This window comes from Zonotrichia albicollis, chromosome 6, assembly GCF_047830755.1.
Source record: "Zonotrichia albicollis isolate bZonAlb1 chromosome 6, bZonAlb1.hap1, whole genome shotgun sequence".
NCBI classification, from domain to species: domain Eukaryota; kingdom Metazoa; phylum Chordata; class Aves; order Passeriformes; family Passerellidae; genus Zonotrichia; species Zonotrichia albicollis.
The window spans coordinates 29,007,635-29,029,846 of NC_133824.1; the positions used below are offsets into that span (position 1 = coordinate 29,007,635).

At 41.5% G+C, this 22,212-nt stretch overlaps 1 protein-coding gene across 17 annotated transcripts in view; it reads left to right on the plus strand.

The window, feature by feature from the left end:
- PAPLN (papilin, proteoglycan like sulfated glycoprotein) overlaps nucleotides 1-22,212 on the plus strand; it is a 54,546-nt gene that overhangs the window by 1,063 nt on the left and 31,271 nt on the right. For 8 of the 17 annotated variants that reach the window (XR_012580826.1, XM_074542936.1, XM_074542920.1 and 5 more), the window contains 2 exons: nucleotides 6,033-6,070; nucleotides 14,387-14,449. Coding sequence is in view for 12 of the 17 variants with exons in the window: in XM_074542936.1 (XP_074399037.1) it covers nucleotides 6,033-6,070; nucleotides 14,387-14,449 (101 nt within the window). In the remaining 5 variants the exon portion in view is untranslated. Of the gene's footprint in view, nucleotides 1-1,811; nucleotides 1,963-2,252; nucleotides 2,598-6,032; nucleotides 6,071-7,400; nucleotides 7,595-14,386; nucleotides 14,450-22,212 lie in introns of those variants that run through there. The other 9 variants (XM_074542927.1, XM_074542931.1, XM_074542926.1 and 6 more) reach the window with 6 other exon arrangements.

A 22,212-nucleotide genomic window follows, 5' to 3' on the forward strand; every position in this document is an offset into this window, starting at 1 on the left:
CTCAAATCCTACACTAACAGCTTCTGATTTTGTCACATCGCTGCTGGAACCAGGAAGCATGAGCAGATTATTCTTTCCTTTTTTTAAATAAAATAAATTTAAGTGATGTTTCCTGTTGCTTAGTTGTGGTAAAAGTCTGCTCAGTTCTTTTTTTTTATTTCAGCATCTCAGGAGCTCATCTATTAAGTCTGTATGGGGTTAAAATTAATGCAGATGTGTTTACACAGTATCTGCTTTAATGCAGTAGGCACAGCTGTTTTTTGGATGTATTCTGGCTAGATTCCAACGTGAGCAGTCATATTTTCCCTGTCTCTGTACTCCCTTGTAGCTTATCAACAAGAACACAAGAACTACAAGAACATTATTAAACTTGGTGTTTAAAAAAGAAGCATTAATTGAGGGTCCCACTGCTATGAGAGGCATTTTAATTATTGAGTATTTATAAATTCATCTGAAGTTGGGGGGGCAGGGGGGGGTGGTTTGCCTTCTAGTTTTTGAATCTTTGGGATTGGATTTCCAGCTTTTTCTTACCAATGGGCTAAAAGCTTTATACTGATCTGAAAGTTTGGTTTATTCATAGAAAATCAAGGCTTCAGGTGTTGGTTTGACCAAATATCATGAAGCGTTAGGATATAAGGTGACACCTAGCAGCACAGTATTAGCCAGTGGCTAATTGAGAGTACAGGTGGAAAAAGTGCTCACGTGCTCATGTAACCACTCTCTGATGCTAAAGGAGGGATCACAACTTGGCCCAAATGTATTTTTCTTAAAGGAAAATTTGAATCTAACGAGGCAGGACAATAATTTCTCTATTGTCAATTAGGCATTAACATGTCCAATTTTTGTTTCTCCTGACAAGGATAACATAGGTAGCCATACACCTGCACCACCATTAGATGTTCTTCTGGGGTATATTGTGTTTCTCATTATCTTGTGGTTCCCCTGCTTCTTGGTGGAGGTGTTGCCATTTTGTGTTGGGTTTCCTGTTAGGGCTTATCCTTGTTTATTGTGGCAGAGTTAGCTTTGACAGGAAAGTACAGGATTGCTTTTGCTTGTGGAAAAGATGTGACTTTTATTTGAACTCAGTCCCCTGTGGGATGAGTAATGGTAGGATTGAGCACTGTGTACCTTTCACGGCTAGCTGCTAGACAGGGATTGAGCAGCAGGGAGAAGAGAGCTGTGTCCCTGGAATTAAATTGCTTCTGTGTCTCATGCATTTATGAGTCTGCTAGAAACTTCCATTTGGAGCTGTGCACATCTAGGCTTGTCAACAGTTGGCAAGGATATTGTCCCTTTTGACTATCTAAAGCAGCAGCATGGCCAAGAGGACAGTAGTGATACCAGTTCTGGAGATTTCATTGCACATCTTGATGTCTTCCATGGATGATTCAACATGAGGATTCAACTGAAAGTAGAAGTTTCATCTTTCCTTTGGAAAGCAAGGTTATCTCTCTTATAGTTACAAATGAACTACTGATGAAAAAGGACTCTAAAACTGGAAGGCAAAACATAAAATACCAACCCAAACAAAACTTTAAAGCTGTTCTCATAATCTAGGAAATCCCAGTCATAATATTAAATAGGGTTGAAATGCTGATAGCTGTTATAATAGCTGGACCAGAATCTATTTTTCTATCTGTGGTCCCCGTATTTCATTATTTATTTGTTTTATACTAAGCAGAGGACAAAATCAATGGGGGGGCAAATTTATCTGTTTGCAAAATAAAGCAACAGCAACACATAAATTGTTATGCAATGTTTTCTCTAGTATCCACATGATTAAAACCACAAGTTTTTCCTTGTAATGCGTCCAACTAGATTCCTTTTCCTTTAACAGTTTTTATGTTGTTAATTCTTCTGAAAAACTTCTCAGAAGTTTTCAGGGGGTTTCTGAATTGCATGGCTTTTGTTAGAGGAAAAAATAGAGAAACCTGTGCTGCCATTGTCTTTGATTAAATTCAGGTCTGTATCCAAATTACTGCTATTTTCAGCTTTTAAGGGTCTGCTTAACTTTGCCTAGACCCAAATCTAGCTGTGAATTGTATTTAAGTTCAAAGTTTCTTTTATCAAAAACTTATTTGTGAACTGTGATTCAGGCTGTAGTTTTAAAGTAAATGTGAAGTTAAATATTTTTTCAGAGTTAAGAACTTACTGAAAATGAATACTGAAGGGATCTGTAGATAGCTGTCGCTCTTTTGATATGACATGATGCCTACAGCTAAAATAAAACTAGTTACAAAGGGCTCCACCCCTGCAACAACTTTAGGCACAGTTTGGAGCTCATGTGTGTGCTCACACACAGACTACAGAAGCTACAGAAACAATTCCATGGCATGCGTGCCTGTGTGCATGTTTACGGCACTAGCTCCCCAAAGCAAAAGTGAAAACTCTTGAGAAGAAACTGAGAGGCTGAAGGGGTTAAATGAAATACAACTCTGCTTTTCCTGTGCAGTAAGGATTAGTAACCAAACAGAAGCAGGGGAGAAGAGCACTGGAGTGCCACTGTTTCAACAAGAACGATTGGAAAGTGGGTTCTGGAGCTTGAGTGCAGAGTGTCTCCAGCTTTTGTGCTCACCTGTCACAGGCACATGCAGAAGGTAGGAGCTGACTTTGTGTTCTGGGCTGCCTCCTGATCCCTCTACCTGGATATCTATTCTCTATTAGTCATTTCAGTGCTGTTCGTGTGCTTTAAACTATTTTTCATTTCCCATCATTTTTCCTTTCAGTTAAAAGAGTACAGGGTAGAGGAGAGACCAAAGTCCTTATGACTGCAGAATTTTATTTCTTAGAAGGGAGGGAAGAAGATGCTCCATGAGTTTGGTGAACACGCGTACCTTCGGCACACAGTTAGTCCCGGTGGGACTGGCAGCGCAGTTCCTGCCGTTGCGGCTGGGGCAGCAGGAGGTGCCCGGGCGGTGCCGGTGTGCCAGGATGCGCCAGGATGAGGCAGGATGTGCCAGGGATGTGCCAGGATGTGGCAGCATGCGGGGATGCGAGCCCGCCGGGGCACACACACGCTCCCTTAGCACGGGCTGCGAGGCAAAGGCAGCGGGGCTATTGACGGCAGAAACGGAGCTGTGGCACGCAGGATCAAAGCCTGCCTGGGTGCTACGGCTCCTGTAGCCCCGGCTGTCAGCCTGCAGAGCTCCGCTCCTGCTCGGGGCCAGCAGGTGCTGAGGGCAGGCCGCGGCCCCGCGTCAACCCGCGCTGCCTCAGCGGCGTGAGGGGAGCCGGGAGGGAGGCCCGGCCGGACCATGCCGCCGGAGACACCAGACCTGTCTGTGAAAGGGGACCGGGTCTCATCCCTGAGGGAGCCTGAGGGGTGAGGCAGGCCGAGGTGGCAGCTCCAGGGATGCAGGGACCTGTCCTGGCACGGAGGTAATGGTCTGGAAGCGATGTGGGAGAGCAGTAGGTTTGCCTGGTGCGCTGGGTGTTCCTTGTGCATGGGTGGTCAGGTGGAAGTAGTGGAGCAGGTGATTTGAAACTGAGTTTCAAAGCTTTGAGGAAGGAAATGTTGGCTTTGAATGGAGTCCCTACGACTAGGAATAGCTAGTATTAGTACAGGAGCTTAGGGAGGCGGGTGTGCTTCTTTAGGTCTCCCTGAAGAGACCTTAAAATGAGTTTGTAAACACCTTTGTTTGTTACTTTGGAAAGTGTCTACACAAAGACGTTTACCCTTTCTGCTTATGAGGCCTTTCAACCGCTGCAGTGTAAACTGGCCTGCAGCTTACATCTTTTTATCCTGGCTTCCCAGAGATGTGCTACACACTTTAATGCCAGAGCATTCCCAGCCTCTGGAGCCATGAAAAGCCATTCTTTCTCAGGTGCAGTGGGAGGATGGGCCAATGTGCTACACAGCCATGTGTGTATTGGGCAGCCTCACTCTGGGCTTCCAGGACAGATGCTCTACCCTTACAGGGAGCAAAGGGAGCTGTTTGTGATGGGGAACAAGGGTGGATAAAGCCACCAAGTGTCTTTGATATGGCACTAACTTAAACTAATATTTGCTCATGTCAGTAAATTAATTGATTGGTAAAATGAAAAAATAAATTTAAAACAGAGCAAATTTTCTATCTCTGGAAACTTTGTGCTTTTTTTCTGTCCAGTGTGATAACTGAGACTTGTATTTTGGGTCTATTTTTGGGTTCTTATACAGTGTGAAGTCTCCTGACACCTTAGAGGTGTTTGGTTTTGAAATATTTTTCTCCATGAGTTTAAGTGCTTGATGGCAGCCCAGAAATGCTGGGCTTGGGATAGTTTATTTGTAGCATTTGCCTATTCCAAATCTGGTTGCTAGTAAACAATCCATTCTGAATGTAGTATTTGATAGAAAATATGTGATGAGTGATTTGAGGTGATTTTCAAGCAAGGATGTAGAGCTCTGTTTGCTGGTCTCTGTATGTATTTATGTTTAAAAGAATATTAGGCAAAAACCAAAATTGTCTCAATTTTAAGGGAAAGTAGCCATCACTGTGTAAAGAACTTAGGGAATGGATGATCTCAAATGTTGCTGTTCAGTAAGTGCAGTAACTTCTGATGCAGACCCCTTTGGCTTTGGGATGGGCTCTCTCAGATCCAGCTGCTTATCAGCTTGGCAAAGCAGAGAGCAGGTAGATCTCACCTAATCTAGCTGCTTCAGGGATTAATTGCTTCTCAAATTAGGCACCAAAAGTCTTTTGGCATCTAGGTGAATGGCCATGTCCAGACTTGCTAAAAGGGTTGAGAAAACTGGAAATCAGTTAAGTTGTTGCAACTGGTTTTCTTGGTAGCACCTTTTGAGTCAAAGGTGCAAAGTTTAGTCTTTTTGTTCTGTTGAATAGGAAACCCAAAAAAAAAAAAAAGAAACTACCCCGATCTTGATTGTGGACTCTTTCTTCTGAATAGAGAGTGAACAAGGCAAAATACGGTTCTGTGCCTCAGGACATGTAGAGCTTAGGCCAGCAGAAGGCTTTCTGTTTGTTCAGTGGGGACCTTAAATGTTAATAAGAGATTCACTCATTCGTGTACGTACCTAGTGACTTATAATTCGCAGCAAACAAACAGCTTTTTTTTTGTAAGAGGATGGGAGCTCTGTTTTGTAGGATAACAGCACCTAGAAAACACAGGATGCAATTACAGCAGTCCTCACAATTAGCATTGCAAGCTCATCATCAGCTGAATGAAGGGGAAGTGTTTTCCCAGTGGCATATTGATGCTCAGTGAGCACCAGAGGAAATCGGTTGTTTTGCTCTTAGGTCTGTGGGAAGGATGATGTAGAAGTGCTGTGAGCCCTGCAGTGTACCTGGCACAGCTGCTGAGCCCAGACAGTGACAGATGATTGCTTGGATTCAGAACAGTCATTTGCAGTTATGCCCACTGTATGATGGACTTGTCAAAAGGACTTATTTCTCTCAGAATGATGCTCTGCTGGATACAGCTTCACAGGATCATTTTTCAGCACTCCTGGATTTGAGCTGTGATTTGTTGTGGTCCAGTCTTGTCGTGGACAATGAATAATAAGGGTTGCTAGGTATTTGGGAAGGGACTTTAATATAAAAGTACTTGAGTGGGTGTCTACTCATATGCATAGCCTATGATCAAATTATTTGTTTATGCTTTCTCACACAGTAACAAGCTCACCTTCCTGACATGCAGATGTGATGTATAGAAAACAAGTGCCATCCACAGATTGTTTATTTCTCTGCCTAACCTTTAAAGCAGTAATTGGAGGCTCTGGTTTGGGCATCTGTGGGAGAAACCAGCTTCAGAGCAGAGAACCAATTTATTTTTAGATCACACCGTTGTCATTTTGCTGTGATCACACCGTCAAGCATGTGCTTCCTTTGAGAGCTCTCCAGGCACTGCAGTGTGATCACACCCTCCTAAGATCATTTTTTATGAAGTTAATTTTTAGTGACAGATGAAAGATGCTAGGACCAGTATTCTCAGAGACAGCAGCCCCAATTCCACTAGCACATATATTCTCCCTCCTAAATTTGTTAATCTAAAGTTCTGGTTTAGGTTGTGATTTTGTTCCATTTTTTTTCTTTTAGTTCACCCCATGTTACTCATCTTTCTCTGGCACAGTAAGGTAAGCAAGCCCACAGATTTCTCTGGGGGAATTTCTGCCTTATACCACTGAAGGTGTGTCTGCATCACAGTTTGTAGGAGCAATTCCTTAGGGAAGAGATGTACCTGTACAAGTGGGGTGTGTTTGACATGTTTACATATATATATATATATATACATATATATATATAAACTGAGTTAGCTTTAAATAAAACATACTATCTTGGCTTCCAGAAACAATGTACAGGCAGCAGCAATCAAAACCCACATGAGATTCAGGGTAAATAGTCTTGTGTTCCCCTGTCTATTATTAGTCCCCCAGCAAATTTATTTGAAGGTTTTACAGGTGTTCCCTGTGCATATATACTACAAGCATACTGTTGAATGTAGTGCTAACATCCTCTCAGTGAACAAAGATGTGAATCTTGCAGAGAGTTGCAGAGAAAAATTTACATGGTTTTAAAATCTCCTCTTGAAATAACACTCTATTTTTATTTTTAACCCATTGCACAGAACAGAAATTACTGTGTTTATATTTAGGATCAAATAAACTTAAATAAATTTGAAGCAATCTTCTAGCATGAAAATCCTTTCTTTTCCTAAGGAATTCTCAACATTTTGAATTGTAAGAGATTAGTGTCAGCTGGGTAACATGCTCAGGTGGGAGTTGGGAAGTGAAGTCCTTTCAACTGTAAATGAAGAGCAGGTTTGAGACCACCTGTGGAAACTGAATAGGCACAAGTCTGTGGGGCCTGATGAGAGGCAGGCCAGGGTCCTGAGGGAACTGACTGATCTGGTTGTCAAGCCACTCTCCATGATACTTGAAAAGTCATGGCAGTTGGGCAAACTCCCCTGTGACTGTACAAAGGGAAACATTTTTCCTATTTTTAAAAAGAGGATAAAGGAAGGCCCAGGAAACTAAACACTAGTGAGCCTCCCCTCTGTGCCTGGTGCACAGAGGGGAGGTTGTGGAGCAGGTCCTCCTGGACACAGTATGGAAACTTGCAAGACAAGGAGGGTAATGCAAGATAGGCCAGCATGGCTTCACTAAAGAGCAAATCCTGCCTGCCCACCCTGGTGCCTTTCTGTGGTGGAGTGGCTGCAGTGGTTGACAAGGGAAGACTGACTGATGTCAGCTATGCAGAATTCTGTAAGGCTTTTGATGTGGTTCCATATGAAGAACTTGTCAGTTCTCCTGGATGAAAAGCTGGACATGAACTGCCAGGATGTGCTCACAGCCCAGAAAACCAACCACATCCTGGGCTGCATCCAAAGCAGCATGGCCAGCAGGGGAAGGGAGGGGATTCTCCTCTTCTGCCCTTGTGAGAACCCACCTGGAATAATGTGTGCAGGTCTGGGCACCATAAGAAAGACACGGAGCTGCTGGAGTGGGTCCATAGGAGGCCACAAGATGCTCAGAGGGCTGGAGCACCTCTTCTGTGAAGAATGGCTGAGGGAGTTGTTGTTCTTCAGCCTGGAGAAGAGAAGGTTCTAGAGAGACCTTATTGCTGCCTTCTGGTATTGAAAGGCGACTTAAATAAAGATGGTGAGTCACTTTTTATGTTGGTGGGTAGTGATAGCACAAGGGGTAATGGTTTTAAACTAAGAGTGGGCAGATTTAGACTAGATATTAGGAGGAAAGTCTTTATTCATAAAGTGGTAAGGCACTAAACAGGTTGGCCAGGAAAACTGGGAATGCCCCATCCTTGGAAGTGTTCAAGGCCAGGTCAGATTGGGCTTTGAACAACATGCTCTAGTGGAGATGTCCCTGGCCATGGCAGGGGGGTTGAACTAAAAGATCTTTAAGCTTCCTTCCAACCCAATCCATTCTATTATTTATAAACAGCACCAGTGCACAGTGTCAGGTGATATTTCAGGTCAGGCTTAATAACTCATAGAAATGAAGCTGAAGCTGTGACAGGACAGTAGTAAATGTAAAAGATTGTTAGCCATTCCTCTTCAATTGTGCTAGTGTTTGGTGTATTATATCCTTGTCATGTATTTTCCATAGGCAGTGTGTGGCTTCTTTTAGCAGTGTCTAAATCAGTCTGTGTGCTTGTCATTATCCCTACATGCTCCCAGATTTAATTAACAGCTAAGCACAGTGAGACTACCAAAATAGAAGTCAGAATCCTATCTTTACTCCTTATAATAAATCTCTTGCTGCAAACCTAATTGTGGGAGGCTAGTTGCATAAAATTGAATCTGAGCTGATATTAATAGGTAGACAGAAAACTGCCCTCATGAAACACTATTATCTCCTGCAAAGGGCTGGTATAGTGATTACATTTACTTAGAAGATGGTGCTTCACTGACCCAAGCCTGAGATACATCATTGTGGATTTAGGAGAGCCAGAAAGAGGCAGGTCTACATCTTCCACACCCACTGATAGGGTATGGTGTGAGGCCTTACTCCAATCTCTGTGTGTTGATCTTGCTCTTGAGCCTAATGATTTTTCAGCTACTATTTTGGGTGATTTCAGTATTCAGACGTTGCCGTGGCTTCCCCAGGTGTTGCTGAACTTTCTTTTGCTGTACAAATCCTCTGTAAAAAAATATTGTCAGTCTTTGTCAGCCACATGAAGTGATGGCCTGGTGCAGATTCATGTTAGAAATTAGCCTGAAGGCTGAGTTGAGACCATTGATACAGAAGGCTCAAGGATGCTTCTGTGTTACTAATACTCAGTTCTCCAGCCAGCTGGTGCTCTGCTGCTGTGCTTGTTAATAAGTTTTTCAAACTTTTTTTTCATTTAACAAGGTGAATTTTAAAGATATTTTGGCTGAAAGTTTGTCTTCCATAATGTGCATACCATGGCTGAACGTATATCCCAGTGGATTACTTTCTTGATGAGGATTCTTCAACTTCTAACGTGTATTTAGAATGAATTATTAAATCTGGACACCAATGGTAAAGACACCACTGTAAAACTTATGCTCAGACCACTTGTGCTTTCTTTGTTTTCTCTCCTTTCCCATTAAGCCTTTTCAGACAGACCTGTGTTTGCATTAATTTATAAACATTTATCCTTTGCTTTGTATACAAGCAGCTCTTCATGGAAGTGATTCATGGCATGGTCAAGACAAAGGAAGTCCATCATCCTTCTGTTTTAATGGGCACATAGATATTATTTGGCTTATCTGCCCCAACCCAAAGGACACAAGACACATGATTTTCTTTGAAAATTTGTCGAAAAAAGAGATTATTTACTGTGTTTGGGGAAGAAAACAGGCATATTAAGAAGTATCTTGAATGTGATACCATCTGCCTAAAGTGGTGATTTGTTTCCTGGTTCCTCTAGGCTGTGTGATGTGGTCCTTGTGCTCTCCTCACTCAGCTCACATCCTAAGCAAAGGAACTTTTTTCCCTATCCTTGATCCCTGTTCCGCAGAGCCCCTTTGTCTCCCCACCTTCATCTTACCTTCTTTTTCTGTGTGTATTTTTTTCCTTTTTAATTCTTCCAGCAAAAACTTAAAAGGTGCTTCTCAGTTGTCAAGGCAAACAAAAGCAAGCTGGAACAAAGATATATGCTGGATGGTTTTTAGAGCAAAGCAAAAATCATAATGTCTTTAGAAAATGTAGTGAATCTAAAAGCTCAAAGATTGCTCTCAGTCAATGACTCAAAAATTTCTGTCAGTGAATAACAGGATGATGATATGTTGCCCATTCTGGCTTCCCACCTCCTTCAACCAAATTTCTAAAAATAAAACATCAAAGTGAGATCTGATGTGTTAAAAGGGAGTGAGTGGAGGAAAGGGAAGGAATTTCTGAAAACCTGTGAGCAGTGGGATCCCTGTGGCAACATCTGTTTTTGTGCTGCATGTGCTAAACTTTACAATAAGCCATTTCTGTTGATATTGCAGCAGGTAAATATTTATTGCCAGGGTGGCCAACCTGTATCTCAGATGCTGTGCAGGCAAAGGCAGCTTCTGTGTCAGGGTTACTTCTAACTGAGTAATTCGAATTCCCAAAAGGGGGATGAAATCCCTTGTAAGGACCTGCCAAAGTCAGTAATGCTGGGTGGCTTTGCCACTTACCTGCATGTCCAGCTAAATCTCATCTAGATTACCCAAGGAGGAGCCCTGAAGGGTCTTTTTGCCTTCTGCCTACCAACCACTCCTAGAACAACCCCGACTCACACATATGATCACACATGTGATATGTGGTTTTGGCCAAAGATGATTTAGAAATGTGGTTCACAGGCCAAAGAAGGCTGATCTGTCTTGTGTGCTAAACAGAGAATAACACTGGCTGTCCAATTATTTTCAAAAAGAATAGAGAAAACCTGATACATGTGTGAGCAATGGAACTCATGAACCTTGTTTTATTCTGACTTTGTGATCTGCTTCTGTAGTGCCTAAACAGCTTAAGTTCTTGCTTACATAAGGCTAAGTTATTCATAACATTACTTTTAAGTTTGGATTTCCTTCCTGTTGAAAAGAAAAAGTCATCATCTAAATAGATTAAAAGTTCAACACATCTCTTCATCCTGGTCCAGTATCTTTTCCCTCAAAATGTAATTTTATTTCTTTTGAGACCCTGAAATTAGACAACTGATTCAAAGTTATTTTTTTATATATACACATATTTTTTCATCTATACACAGGCAATGTATATATGTTTCCCCAAGAACATGGATGTTAAGAGGTTGTTTGAAAAAGTGGCCAAGTTTAAGTAAGCAATTTTATTTGTACATTGGAAGGCAGGATTTACACACATAAAGTAAATATAAGAGTCATTAAAACTGTCCTTGATTCTAAAACATACTCCAGGTCTTCATGAAGATTTGACTGATCTTGCTAAGCCTGCCTGGCCCTAGATAAGTTTCAAACTAAATAAAATATTTTTACAGCAGCTCACTGCTAGCTCCACTATAGAGAAGTCTCCAAGTCTGCGCATCTGTCTTTTGTAAAACTTCTGTTTGTAAAGGCAGAAGCTTCTTTCCTAAGTGGGTTCAGTTCAGTGAAATAAGGGTGCTTATCCCAGTTTCCAGTGGTGATGGTGTTCTTGTGTTCTGTTCAGTTAGGAAATTCCAGTTATCTCCTCTGTGGTTCTCTCACCCTCCTGTTTTGGAATAGAAGGTTCTGAACTGTTAAAGTTAGGTCCCAGTTTGAATTTCCCCCAGTGTTTGGAGAACCTTGGGTTAGCATCTCCTTGAGAAAACAGTCTAGAGCTCAACTCTGAAGCTGATTCTTTTTAACCAAGCTCACAGATGGCTGGAACCACTCCCCACTTCAAGCCTTTTATTCATCTCACCTGAGCACTTAATGCCAGATGTGACTGCCTAGACAATTTGAATCTCTTCTGGTGTGTGGGCAGAGGTTTCAGCTGGGCACACGTTTATTTCTGGTTAAAGATTCTGCTTGTTCCTTTCTTGTTGTGAACTCATAAACCCTCTCCCTGAGATAACTTCATATTTTAGCACTATGGCAGGAATTCCTCCTTGTGAGCTTTCCAGCAGCTGTTCCATAGCTTGAGCATAAAGTCACCATTTCCCCTCAGGCTCTGCTGCTGTTTCTGGGTGGAGGAGGGGTGGAGATGCTGTTCTAGCACACAGTGGGAAAAGGGAGCTGGGGAGAGTTGAAGAAAACCGGAGAAGGGCAGGAGGCTCAGGGAGCAGCAGCTGCTGTTGTTACAAGTGAAAGAACTGCAAAACACTGTCCTTTTCATTCCTCCCCCGCACACCCAGCCTGCAGTGAGAAGAATGGCGAGCAAGCAGAATAAACATATGCTGCTGTACCCCAGGTCCTACGAGGACTTAAAGGGCCTTGAAATCTGCAAGCAGAACTTGGCCCTTTCTTTAAGGTTTCAGACAGATTCTTCAATCCCATCTATTGTGGATGAAACTAAGGTGAAAGGAATCAATGCTGAATCCTTCATCTGAGGAAGCTTTTAAAATAACAAGTTTGTTGATGCTCAGTAATCAAATACAGGATCTTTTTTCCAGTGGGGAATTTCACAGGATACAGATGGTCCTGTTCTTCCTTCTGCCAATCCTTCCGGGAATCTCTTGACCAATTTAATAGCTCTGGATGGTCTAAATATTTTAATGCTAAATTTGGGACGTATCATAGCAATTTCCATGCAAGTGCAATGGCACAAAAGTACAAACAAGCATCAGAGCTGTAACCTCTTGCTGCTTTGGTGCACAGGGTTGCCCCATACATTGAGTTCTGACTCTGCTTGTCCCCTCAGAGAATATTTTTCTGCTGCCTGGCTGAAAACATCCAAGATTCTAACTACCTGGAGATGGGTGCACTGCTAGCCCTGGTAACCTGCTCCTCTAGCCTCTATCCAGGAGCCTCATGTGGTTGGGTCCCAGCTCCCTGTCTGCCTCTAGGCTCAGATGGTAGAAAGAGCTGAGCAGTTCATTAGCACCAGAATAAGGATTTGGTTTTCAAGGCCATATCTGTGGACCTGAGAGGTGGCTGGAAATGGAATATGTGAGAGAGGACTGCTGGGGAAAACGTAATTTTTTTTTCCCTCCTGGTAGTAGGAATAGGAGCTGATCTCAAATATTTACCTCTGATGGCTGCACCATTCAAGGAAGATGGTGCTTTCACAGTGCCTTTTCCTAGTGCTGTGGGCATTCAGGAGAACTTTGCTGCTTGTGTACACAGATCTTGTAGCCAAAGGGTGTCTTCTTGCCTGTGTTTCCTCTGCGAAAGGTTAGGATGCTTGGTACATTTGTGACAGAGATCCAGCCTGGCCTGGTCATTGGCCTCTACAGCACAGAGAGCATCCTTTGCATCTTCTGGAATGTATCCCCAGGTTGTTTCCTCCTTTATTTGAATAGGAAGAGTAGTAGTAGTACCTGTGGGTGATGGAGGATACACAGTCTTCCCTCAGTTTCCTAAGAATGACTAAACCAAAATTAATTCTAGCCTTTTCATATTAAAAAACTCCTAAATCTTCATTTTCTTATGAATCTTATGGCTGGCGCTCAGTGTTTAGGGAGAGAAGTTTACCAGTGTTTGTTTTCCCAATTCCATTTTCCCTGATCATTACTATTTTGTGCACAGACAGGTGCAACTGATTTTTTTTGGTAGCTTTTACATCTGAAAGATAAAGTATTAAGGAACAAGCTTTTTATTCTCAGCATGGTGAATGCTGGCAGTTGTAAAATCCATGGTATATACGGACTTGGAGAATTGTTATGGAATCTCTTCTTTGAGGCCTAAGACTATAAGAAAAATGGTTGCCCATCATAAAGTAACCTGAAATACTCAAATACCTGATCAACTAAATTTCATTTTGGGTATTTCTTGGTTCTGATGTCATATTCTCATGCAACAATGATTTTTTATCAATGTTACCATTGTTAATAGTGATACACATGCTGTATTTTATCTGAATTTAATTGTCCAGGCTAAAGGAGCTATATATGAAGTTTTAATATTAATACAGATATTGTTACAAGGGTGGATTAAATAACCATTTCTTCCTTGATACTTTTGTGTACTGTGAAAGGAAAATTTCTCCTTTTACCTTTCCTTTTCCAAGTTAGAAAGAAGCCCAAACTAGGTAAAACTGTGGTAGGAGTATCTAGTCTCTCTTTTTTTTTTTTTTTTTTTTTTTTTTTTTTTTTTTTTTTTTTTTCCCTGGACTTAACTGGTCTCAAGGTCATGAGAAAGCAGTGATGAGAAAGAACCAGTCTGTAGAGGCTGAAGGTCCCTGTCACAGCTCTGGTGAGTGGTGGTTGTTGTCACTGCAACTCAAAAGAGGAAGGATTAAGTACCAACAGGGAAGTAGCAACAACCAAAAAAGTTTTGTGGTCCCAAGTGTCCAAATTTAGGAACTGTTGTATGCTGCCATACCAGCCTACATGATCTGATCTCCTTTCTAGTTCTGCAGAGGGGATGTAACTGCTCATGGTGGAATCTAGCTATAGCTGTCCATGATGAATTATTGGATTTTAAACAAGCACAACTGCACAAGATGAATGGAGGGTACAGAAATGTTAACTGTGGAATTTTTTACCTTGCGTTGGTTGAAGTCATTGCAATCCTCAAGTATTTTATCAGGTGTATACGTAAAGGGGTGGGAGGGCAGACATGCAACAGCATGCACCTTCCACTGTGCCTGGGGATGCTGTTCTCATAATACCAGAGGAAAGTTCAGGGAATTAGGCACTCTCAGTAATTATATCTTGGCTTTATGTGCAGGGTGTTTTCAATCTTTGCAGATGCCTTCATCTCTCCAGGGAGTTTTGTGGTAAAACTGCTTTTCTTCTTTCCTCTTAATTTTACTTCCACCTCCATTTTTACTTCATGGTATTGTAGCTTTTCCACCAAACAGCAAAGAAGCAAGCAATCTTGAGTAATTTTTCTATTCCCACAGGCAGAGATGAAGAACCTGTTCCTTCTGCTCATGCTAGCAACAACGTCACCTTCTGCATTTTCAGTAAGTAAATGCTCTTCTGAGCACTGTTACAAGAAATGAAAGATACTTCTGTTAAGAACTGTCAACATCTGTTACTCAAGTGCTTTGTAGAAAGCATTTCTGAAAGAGCTAATAGGGTCAAGTCATCAGGCCTATTGTGGCACATCTTATGAGAAGTCTAACATGGCAATTAAATAATCGAATTCTGGTAGTGCCTTTGGTTCTAAGGATGTTATCTGCAAAGCAGTAATTGCTGTCTTCTGCTTCAAAGCTAGAGTTAGTTATCACTTGATATAAAGAGAATGGATTTTTGGTTAGTTCATTATTCTCTTTTCTTTGGTCTTAGAAGTATTAGCCATGTGGTTTAGTTTTGCTGGGAGAGGTTACTTTATGGTAAGCCGATGTGATATTATCAGAAAAAGAATGCAGCAATTACGGACTGGGATTCCTGCTCCTTTCTGAGTGAGAAGCAGGATATTTCTGAAGTAAATCTTGTAAAGCTTGTAAACAGTTTGCCTGACTTGAAGTTGTACTTTAATAGTGATTTGGTCATCTAAGGTAAAAGATGACCTACAGATTAGAGTGGAAGTATTAACAAAGGAAGATATTGCATGGTTGTTAGGTGTAAAGGAAAAGAGAGTGGGGGAAAAAAGAGGCAATTATCACTTGGAGTAAGTGTTTTGCTTTCTAGGCCACCTTTGAAGATCAGGGATGAGAGACCAGAAATCAAGCCGAGTTTTTTAGTTTCCCTTGCAGCCAAATTTGCTTAAATGTGTGCCTGCTGTCACAAAACTAATAAAAAAAATCATACTGTATGTTAAAAGAACCAGAAATTGAATTTATTCTATTCAGTTCATCTGTTCACCTGCCTATCTCCAATTTGGAGATATTGGTGATTTTTTTGGGAAGGGATATCACTGAAATACCCTGAGACTGTGAAGGCTGACATTTCTCTGTAGCATTAGACTCTACCTCCTGCATGCGATCAGTAGTTCCTCTTGAAGCCATGCTGAATGAAAGGAGAAATTTTGCTTGGCCACCACTTAAGTTCAGTATGTCAGTTTCCCAGACATACTGCATCTGTCCAGGTCATATGTTTCCTCTGAACAGTTTCTTTATATGGATCTGCATTTCTAGGTTGAAATGCTGGTTTTTAATTTATTCTGAATAACTCAACATTGTTATTGTTTAAGGTGCTAATCTGTTGAATAAACTTTTAGATGCCTTACCCAGCTTTAACAAAGGGCAGAAGGTGCACAAGGACATAAAAGTTAAGGTCATACAGAAACAGTAAAAATTACTGTGAGTGCAGAGAAAGAAGAGATTTTACTGTTATTCATATGGAGGGAAAGGGAGAAAACATGAACAAGAACAATTTTACCAGGTAGAACTAGTTTGTTTTGGCCTATAACCTGTCTACAGCAACGTCACAAACATGTGTCTAGAAAAAAACCATTAAAAGGTAGGCAAATACAATTTCCCCCAATACACTTCCAGTTTATGAACCCTTTGAGCTTGAGATATCTCTGTCTCTCTTCCCTGAATTTGGTCAATGCCTCCTTGAAGCCATAATATCAAGATCCTGCTCTTGAGAGCTAAATATCAGCTACAATGTAATGATTTATTAATATTAATTAATAATTAATAAAAAATAGCAATTTGGGACAGGATTTGTGTTTCCCCTGTGTCACTTAAGTTGCCTACATTAAATCTCCACTGTCGTTTTAGTGATAAATCACTAATACTATAATGCTTTCCCGTGGTTCTTTGCAGTAAGTCCCTGGTTTTCTGTTGTCCTTTATTACCCTGTATTACCCTTATCATCTGCTTTCATTATTTCTGTGGTTTTGGCATAGCTCATAAATGTGCTGAGGCATTCTGGTTCCTTATGGAATACTGCTGCTAATGTCAGTTCTTGCAGTGGGTGGAGATTTTATTCCTGCTTTTGTCTTTGGACCATCTGCTCATCATCCATTGAAGAATTGTCCTTCTGACTGCTTAACTTCCTTCAGAGCTTTAGGTGAAGGATTTTTTGGAAGTGTTGTGCTAAATCTGAGTGCATCTAGCAGGTTACCTTTGTTGACGTGTTTGTGAATTGAAGAACTGCAATATTCTTAGAAGAATTTGCCTTTAAAAGTCCTATTGACTTTTTCCCAAACATCCTGTATTTATGCAGGTGCCTGCTAGCTCTGTTCTTTGTTATAATTTCTATTAATTTATCAGCTGACATCAGTTTTATGCTCCGTGAATGTACAGTTCCATGGGTTCCCCTGGGATCATTTTGTAAACTGGTGTCAGATTTTCCACTTTCCAATAATCACATGTTGAAGTGGATTTAGCTGAGAGGGTTGTCCGCTAGCATGTAACAGTTTATCCATTTCAACCTTGAGTTCCTGTTAGGCCCCTTGGATAAACAACTTCTAGTGACCTCATACTGTGTGATTTGTCCACCTTTCCAAATAAGTTTGGGGTCATAAAGTTTTACTCACAATCATCCTCTTTGTAGAGTTTTCTGAATGCGCTCCATTTCCTCCATAAGGATTCCAAGAATTAATTTGACTTCTATGCAATGGCTGTGTCTTTTTAAATTCCCTTCTCATATCCAGGCCACCCAGAGTTTCTGGAAGCCTTTCCATTTCTGAAAAGCAGCTGGTACCTGCTCTGCCCACTCCCCATGGGGCAGCACGTCTCTGGCTGGGCAGCGCACCAGGCATGCACCAGGTCCTCCCCAGCTGACAGAAAATCAGTGAGTGTGGAAGGAGCTAGCTGTAGGGTGGGGCAGCCCAAAGAGAGGTAGCACAGTGAGGGGTGTGGGAGAGTTGAACAGGGAACATGGAAAAGAGCCGGGGACCACGAGGGAGAGGGTTCAGTGATGTAGGGAGAATCTGAAGTGTTTTGAGAAAATGAAGTGTTGGGGAACTGCTGGATTTTACTGTTTGCTGGAGGGCATATGCTAACGAGCCATGGCTAGGCTGAGAGTGGAATGAAAGGAGATGTACACAGTGAGTGTAAACCACAAGCCATTAAAGCTAACAACGCCTGGGTTTTTTCCCTCATCTTCGTAGAACAGCTCATCTTAATAAGATACTCACTTCTTCTGCATCACTTTGTATTTTGCTTCCTGCTGTCACCATCTTGTTCACTTTCACTCTTGTTTCTAGTTTTACTCAAATACAATTCTTTGATTACTTATTCATTATTCATAGAAATGGTACTTGGCATTATTCACCTTCAAAGCTCTTCGCAAGCCTGCTGTGTCTGAGCCAAGATCAATGGTTAAGACAGAATTATTAAAAAAATGCTTTGCTGATGTGGTTTGGATTAATTAGCTCATTTTTGGTAACATTTTTTGGCTAATATCCTAGCTGGTTGCAGATGGAGCCATCTTGAAAATGCATATTGGCATAGCAGCAGATATCTAAATTATAAACATGTAACATATACTGAATGTTTTCAGCTCCCTTTCAATTAAGTTTGAGGGTTGGATACTACATGTCATGCAGAGCTTAGCTATGTGAAAATATATTATTGGTGGTCATCATTGTAGTACTGGGTAATTCCTCTGGATATAGAAAGAAGAAGGAAATGGTTCATATACCAAAGAGCACATGGTCTAAGGACACAGTCCATGGGGGTTATTTTGTTAGGGCTCTGAGGGCACTACTGGGCTTTACGGGCCCTGGCTGGACTCTCCACACCCAGCCCACTGCCCAGGATACCCTTGCAGGCTCCTGGGACTGCTGGCTCCTGCCCCAGTGAGGATCTGCACAACTCTGCCTGGCCTGCCATGGACCCTGATGAGTCAGGCTCACCTGCAGTCCCAACTCCCAGCCTAGTTTCAGGTGGAGATGCCCAATTCCCAGGGCTGGGGCTGCTCCCTGGCCCGCTGTGCTGTCCTGGGAGAGTGTCCCACTACTGGCCCACAGTGAGCAGCCAATCTCTGGGGCACCTTGACACTTTTCTTTCTTTTTCCCTTTCTGTTACAAACTTTTCTCTGATCAATTAACTTCTCCCTAAGCACTTATTATTCAATGTTAACAAAGCCTCATTTTTTCACTGGAGACTTCTTACTTGCCAAGACTTTGGCAATGAAACCATTACAGAAGTGATAGCGGTGATAGTTTTCTTTTGTTAGGTATTTGGCTTTCACCCTTCTCTCCTACATCATGTTTCCTAAATGATGCTACAGTTCAGGGTGTGTCAAAATAAACATTAACCATACTTCAGATACTATAAACACCAGAAAGTAGATATTTATCAAATAAAATGACCAGTGTTATTTCAAAAATACTAAGAAAGGTTAAAGAGAAAGAGTCTGATTTTGACTGTAGTTTTATGCCATGGAAACACTACATAAGTGTGACGCCAGGTTACTCATTTTATCATTGTGAGCAATATTTGTTTTCAGTAGGCAACAGCTGGACAGGGCTTTGTGGTCAGCCTCTATTTCTCACCACCTTCTCCCTGTCGGCGCTGAGATTTGTGCCTGATTCCAATGGAACTTAGTAAGCAAGTGAAACAGCCCCAGAAATCACATTAAGGACGTTTCAGTGTCCAAAACAATGCTTCAGTTGCATCTCAATAGGCCAAAGCCATGCAACCTTCTGGGCATAGTGCGGTTATCAGTAACAGCAACTGTTGGGGTGCTGCAACAGGATGTTTTGTTCCTGCTCGTCAGTCTGGAAAAGCAGCACCAAACAAACATCACAAAATAAATCAGGGTGACCATCTCTGACTCCTGAAAGGTGCCCAAGGAGCAAGGGGTAAGAACTTACCTGGGATGTAGGTTGTTTGGATTTGTGACTGCAGAACTTCACTGCTCACTTGGGATTGTATAGTAAATTGATGTTTTCTTTGATTACTTGCTGGTATTTGAGTTGCAACAAGGCACTAGAAAATTGTTCCCTCTGAATCACTTCTCCACAGTTGGTGATATGAACTTTGTGGATCACTGCATGCCTGCAATGCATTTGTCTGGGAAGCACAGCCCTCTTCCCATGCATAGTTTTCTATCCATCTCATCAAACTGACTGGAAAGTCTTTCAAGGACCCCTTTTAAAGTGCTCCTACATGGTGTGAGCATTTTCTGAATCAAGTCCCATTCATAGCTTCTCTTCCAGTGCATGTGTCATACACAAAAATAAACATTACATGGTACATAATAAGCTATCTAGGACACTTTTCCAGAATTCTTTTGTTTGCCTGTGATGCATACTGGAATTGTCTTTGCAGATGAGGTCTGGAGGTCTAATGACTCAGAGGCATAGCTCTTTACTTGCTGATGATATCAGATACAGTTGGCCTGGTAACAGCAGATGCTGCAACTACATCAGCAGTTCATCTGTCTAGGAACTGATGAAAGCAATGCAGTGTTCATAAAGATGAAATCCCTGGCCTTCTAAACTTGTATGCCACTGCTGCCTGTATGTGAATGAGCCCTGAGAGTCCACAGTGCCAGGTCATGGGCAATATCAATATTCCCAGAAAGGATGCATTGCTGGTGTCTCAACTGGTGATAAAACTGGACAGAGCAGTTGGGCACTACTAACTGTCTACTTTTTGGGGAGTTTTTAGAGGTCAGGAAAGATGGTTGTGTGCATTTTCTCACTTCTCTTGAAACACTAAAATATATACTTTATGCAGATAAAGAAACTACATTCTTGTATGAATGTCAGGCTGAAGCAAGAGAAGAACAGAACTGAATGAATTTGTAACAGTGATGAAGATTGTCGATTTTTCATTCTGAAATCCATGAGGGAATGGAATTTAGTTGTCCTGGCTGACATGAGATAAAAGCATTCCAGAGTCTGAAAAGAGCAGAAAGAGGCTTTTGGAGCAGAAACAGGCTGACAGCATCTAAAAATGTCCTGTTATCAGGTTATGTAATAATATATTTATTATTTATTATAAACATGCAGCTTTATCTTTGTCTGCCTACACATGTGCAGTTACTGAAGTAATGAGGACTGTACACAAATTTCCAAATATGGGAGTTGGGCCCCTATTAAAATCTTTCTCTGACACTGTACAGCTTTGGGAGGATTCTTTTGTCTGATGCTCCTTTTGGGGTGTACATAAGTGGAGTGATACTGAGAAAAATGACTGTTCCTGAACTCTGTGGATGCATAAACCTTACAACAAAGGGTCCCTGCAGATTTTACTCTCTATAAAAGGAATAAATAATGCTAGTTCTGTAGGAGGGATATTGGAATATTTATCAGGGTGGTGTGTGTGTGTCAAGGAAGGGCTTTCTATCCTAATTGCCTTCCAGTAATCTGACTTTCAAATGCTCTTCCTTTGGATTTTTATCTACACATTTCCTTCTCCCTTATGCTGACTGAAAGGTCCCTTGTTTCCAGGGTGAGCTAATACTGCACCTAAATCAGTCAGTTGATACAGAGGAATAAGACTGCTGAGAAAGAGTGGTAGCGTATTTTATTCTTTTGAGGGTGAGGGAGGAGGGATTACAGGGGGAGGAATTAGGTGTCTGAAAGAAAAACTTGGGAAAATAAGATTGCTGAAAAAGCCTTGCTGAAAGCTAAAACACTATTGTTGGGATTATGCCCAGAAAGGGAAATGAGAATGCAGAAGACAAACAGTGACCTGAATATCTGGAGTGAAAGAGCGGGAGAAGGGTTTGGCACAGGATCAGGGAGATGTTGACTTGGCCAAGAGGAGGTATGTGGAAGTGGCTGTAACCTGGGCAGTGCCACTGAACGAGCAGGATGAAGACAAACAGAGTTAGTCTGAACCAGAGGTATTAGAAAAACTGCGTGAAGAAAAGTAAGTAGCTGAGCTAGGAAGAAAGGGTTTCTCATTAGAGAAATACCGATAGTAATTTGGAGTGACTCTACAGCTAGACAGTTGTGGGTAATTCCGTAGTAAATGCATAGATATGATTGGCTAATATTTCTGACTGTCGCTCTGCCAGCAGCAGGAAATTATTTTCTTTAAAAAGGGTGAAGTAAAGAAACAAGACTAACTTGGACATACAGTAAGGCAGAGTGCGCGTGTGTGTGTGTGTGTTTGTGTGTGAAAAATTATATAGCCTGTCTAAATGACAAGGGAGGATTAACCCATGCAGCTTGCCTGAGTTGGACTCCCTGGATGATTTATTAGACTAGCTCCTATTTCTAGCAGAGGTTTGGATGTTTGTGTGTGGAGGCGAGTTAGATCACATCACAATAATTTTTTACCTTTTTTTTCTCTGCCTGCCCGCTCTTCACTACAGCAAATATCTCAGTGCCCAAATGACCGGCACTACCTTCTCAGTGGTACAATTGTATACATAAACTTCTCTTCAGTTTGCAGCTGCCCTGCAAACCCTGGTTTTACAGTGTCACTCACCAGGTACCCTGCACTTACCTTCTTTTTCCAAGCAGAATTAATCCTACTGCATCTTGCAAATATTACTTTTTTCCTTAAGGTATTGCCATTCTTCCCACTAACCACACATGTCCTGCTGTATGTGCATCCCATCAGCTTGCAGAAGGCCTTTTTTTCCTGAAAATATGGTATTTTATACATTTCCAAGACAAAGTATTTTGGTTGGTTCCATCACACTTGTAAATTTCTGTCTATATTATCAAGTTATTTCTCTTAATGTCAGTAATCCAACTTTCTAAATACGAAATTAATAAGAGTTTTGCTAATGATGGCCCAGACCTTGACACTGTCATTGGACACAGTTGGGTAAGGGGAATGAAGCTCCAGTTATGGAATTCTGTTGCAGTAAAAAGTGTGTTCTGGGGTATTTCTTTCTGCTTCCTTTCCTTCTCTTAAGT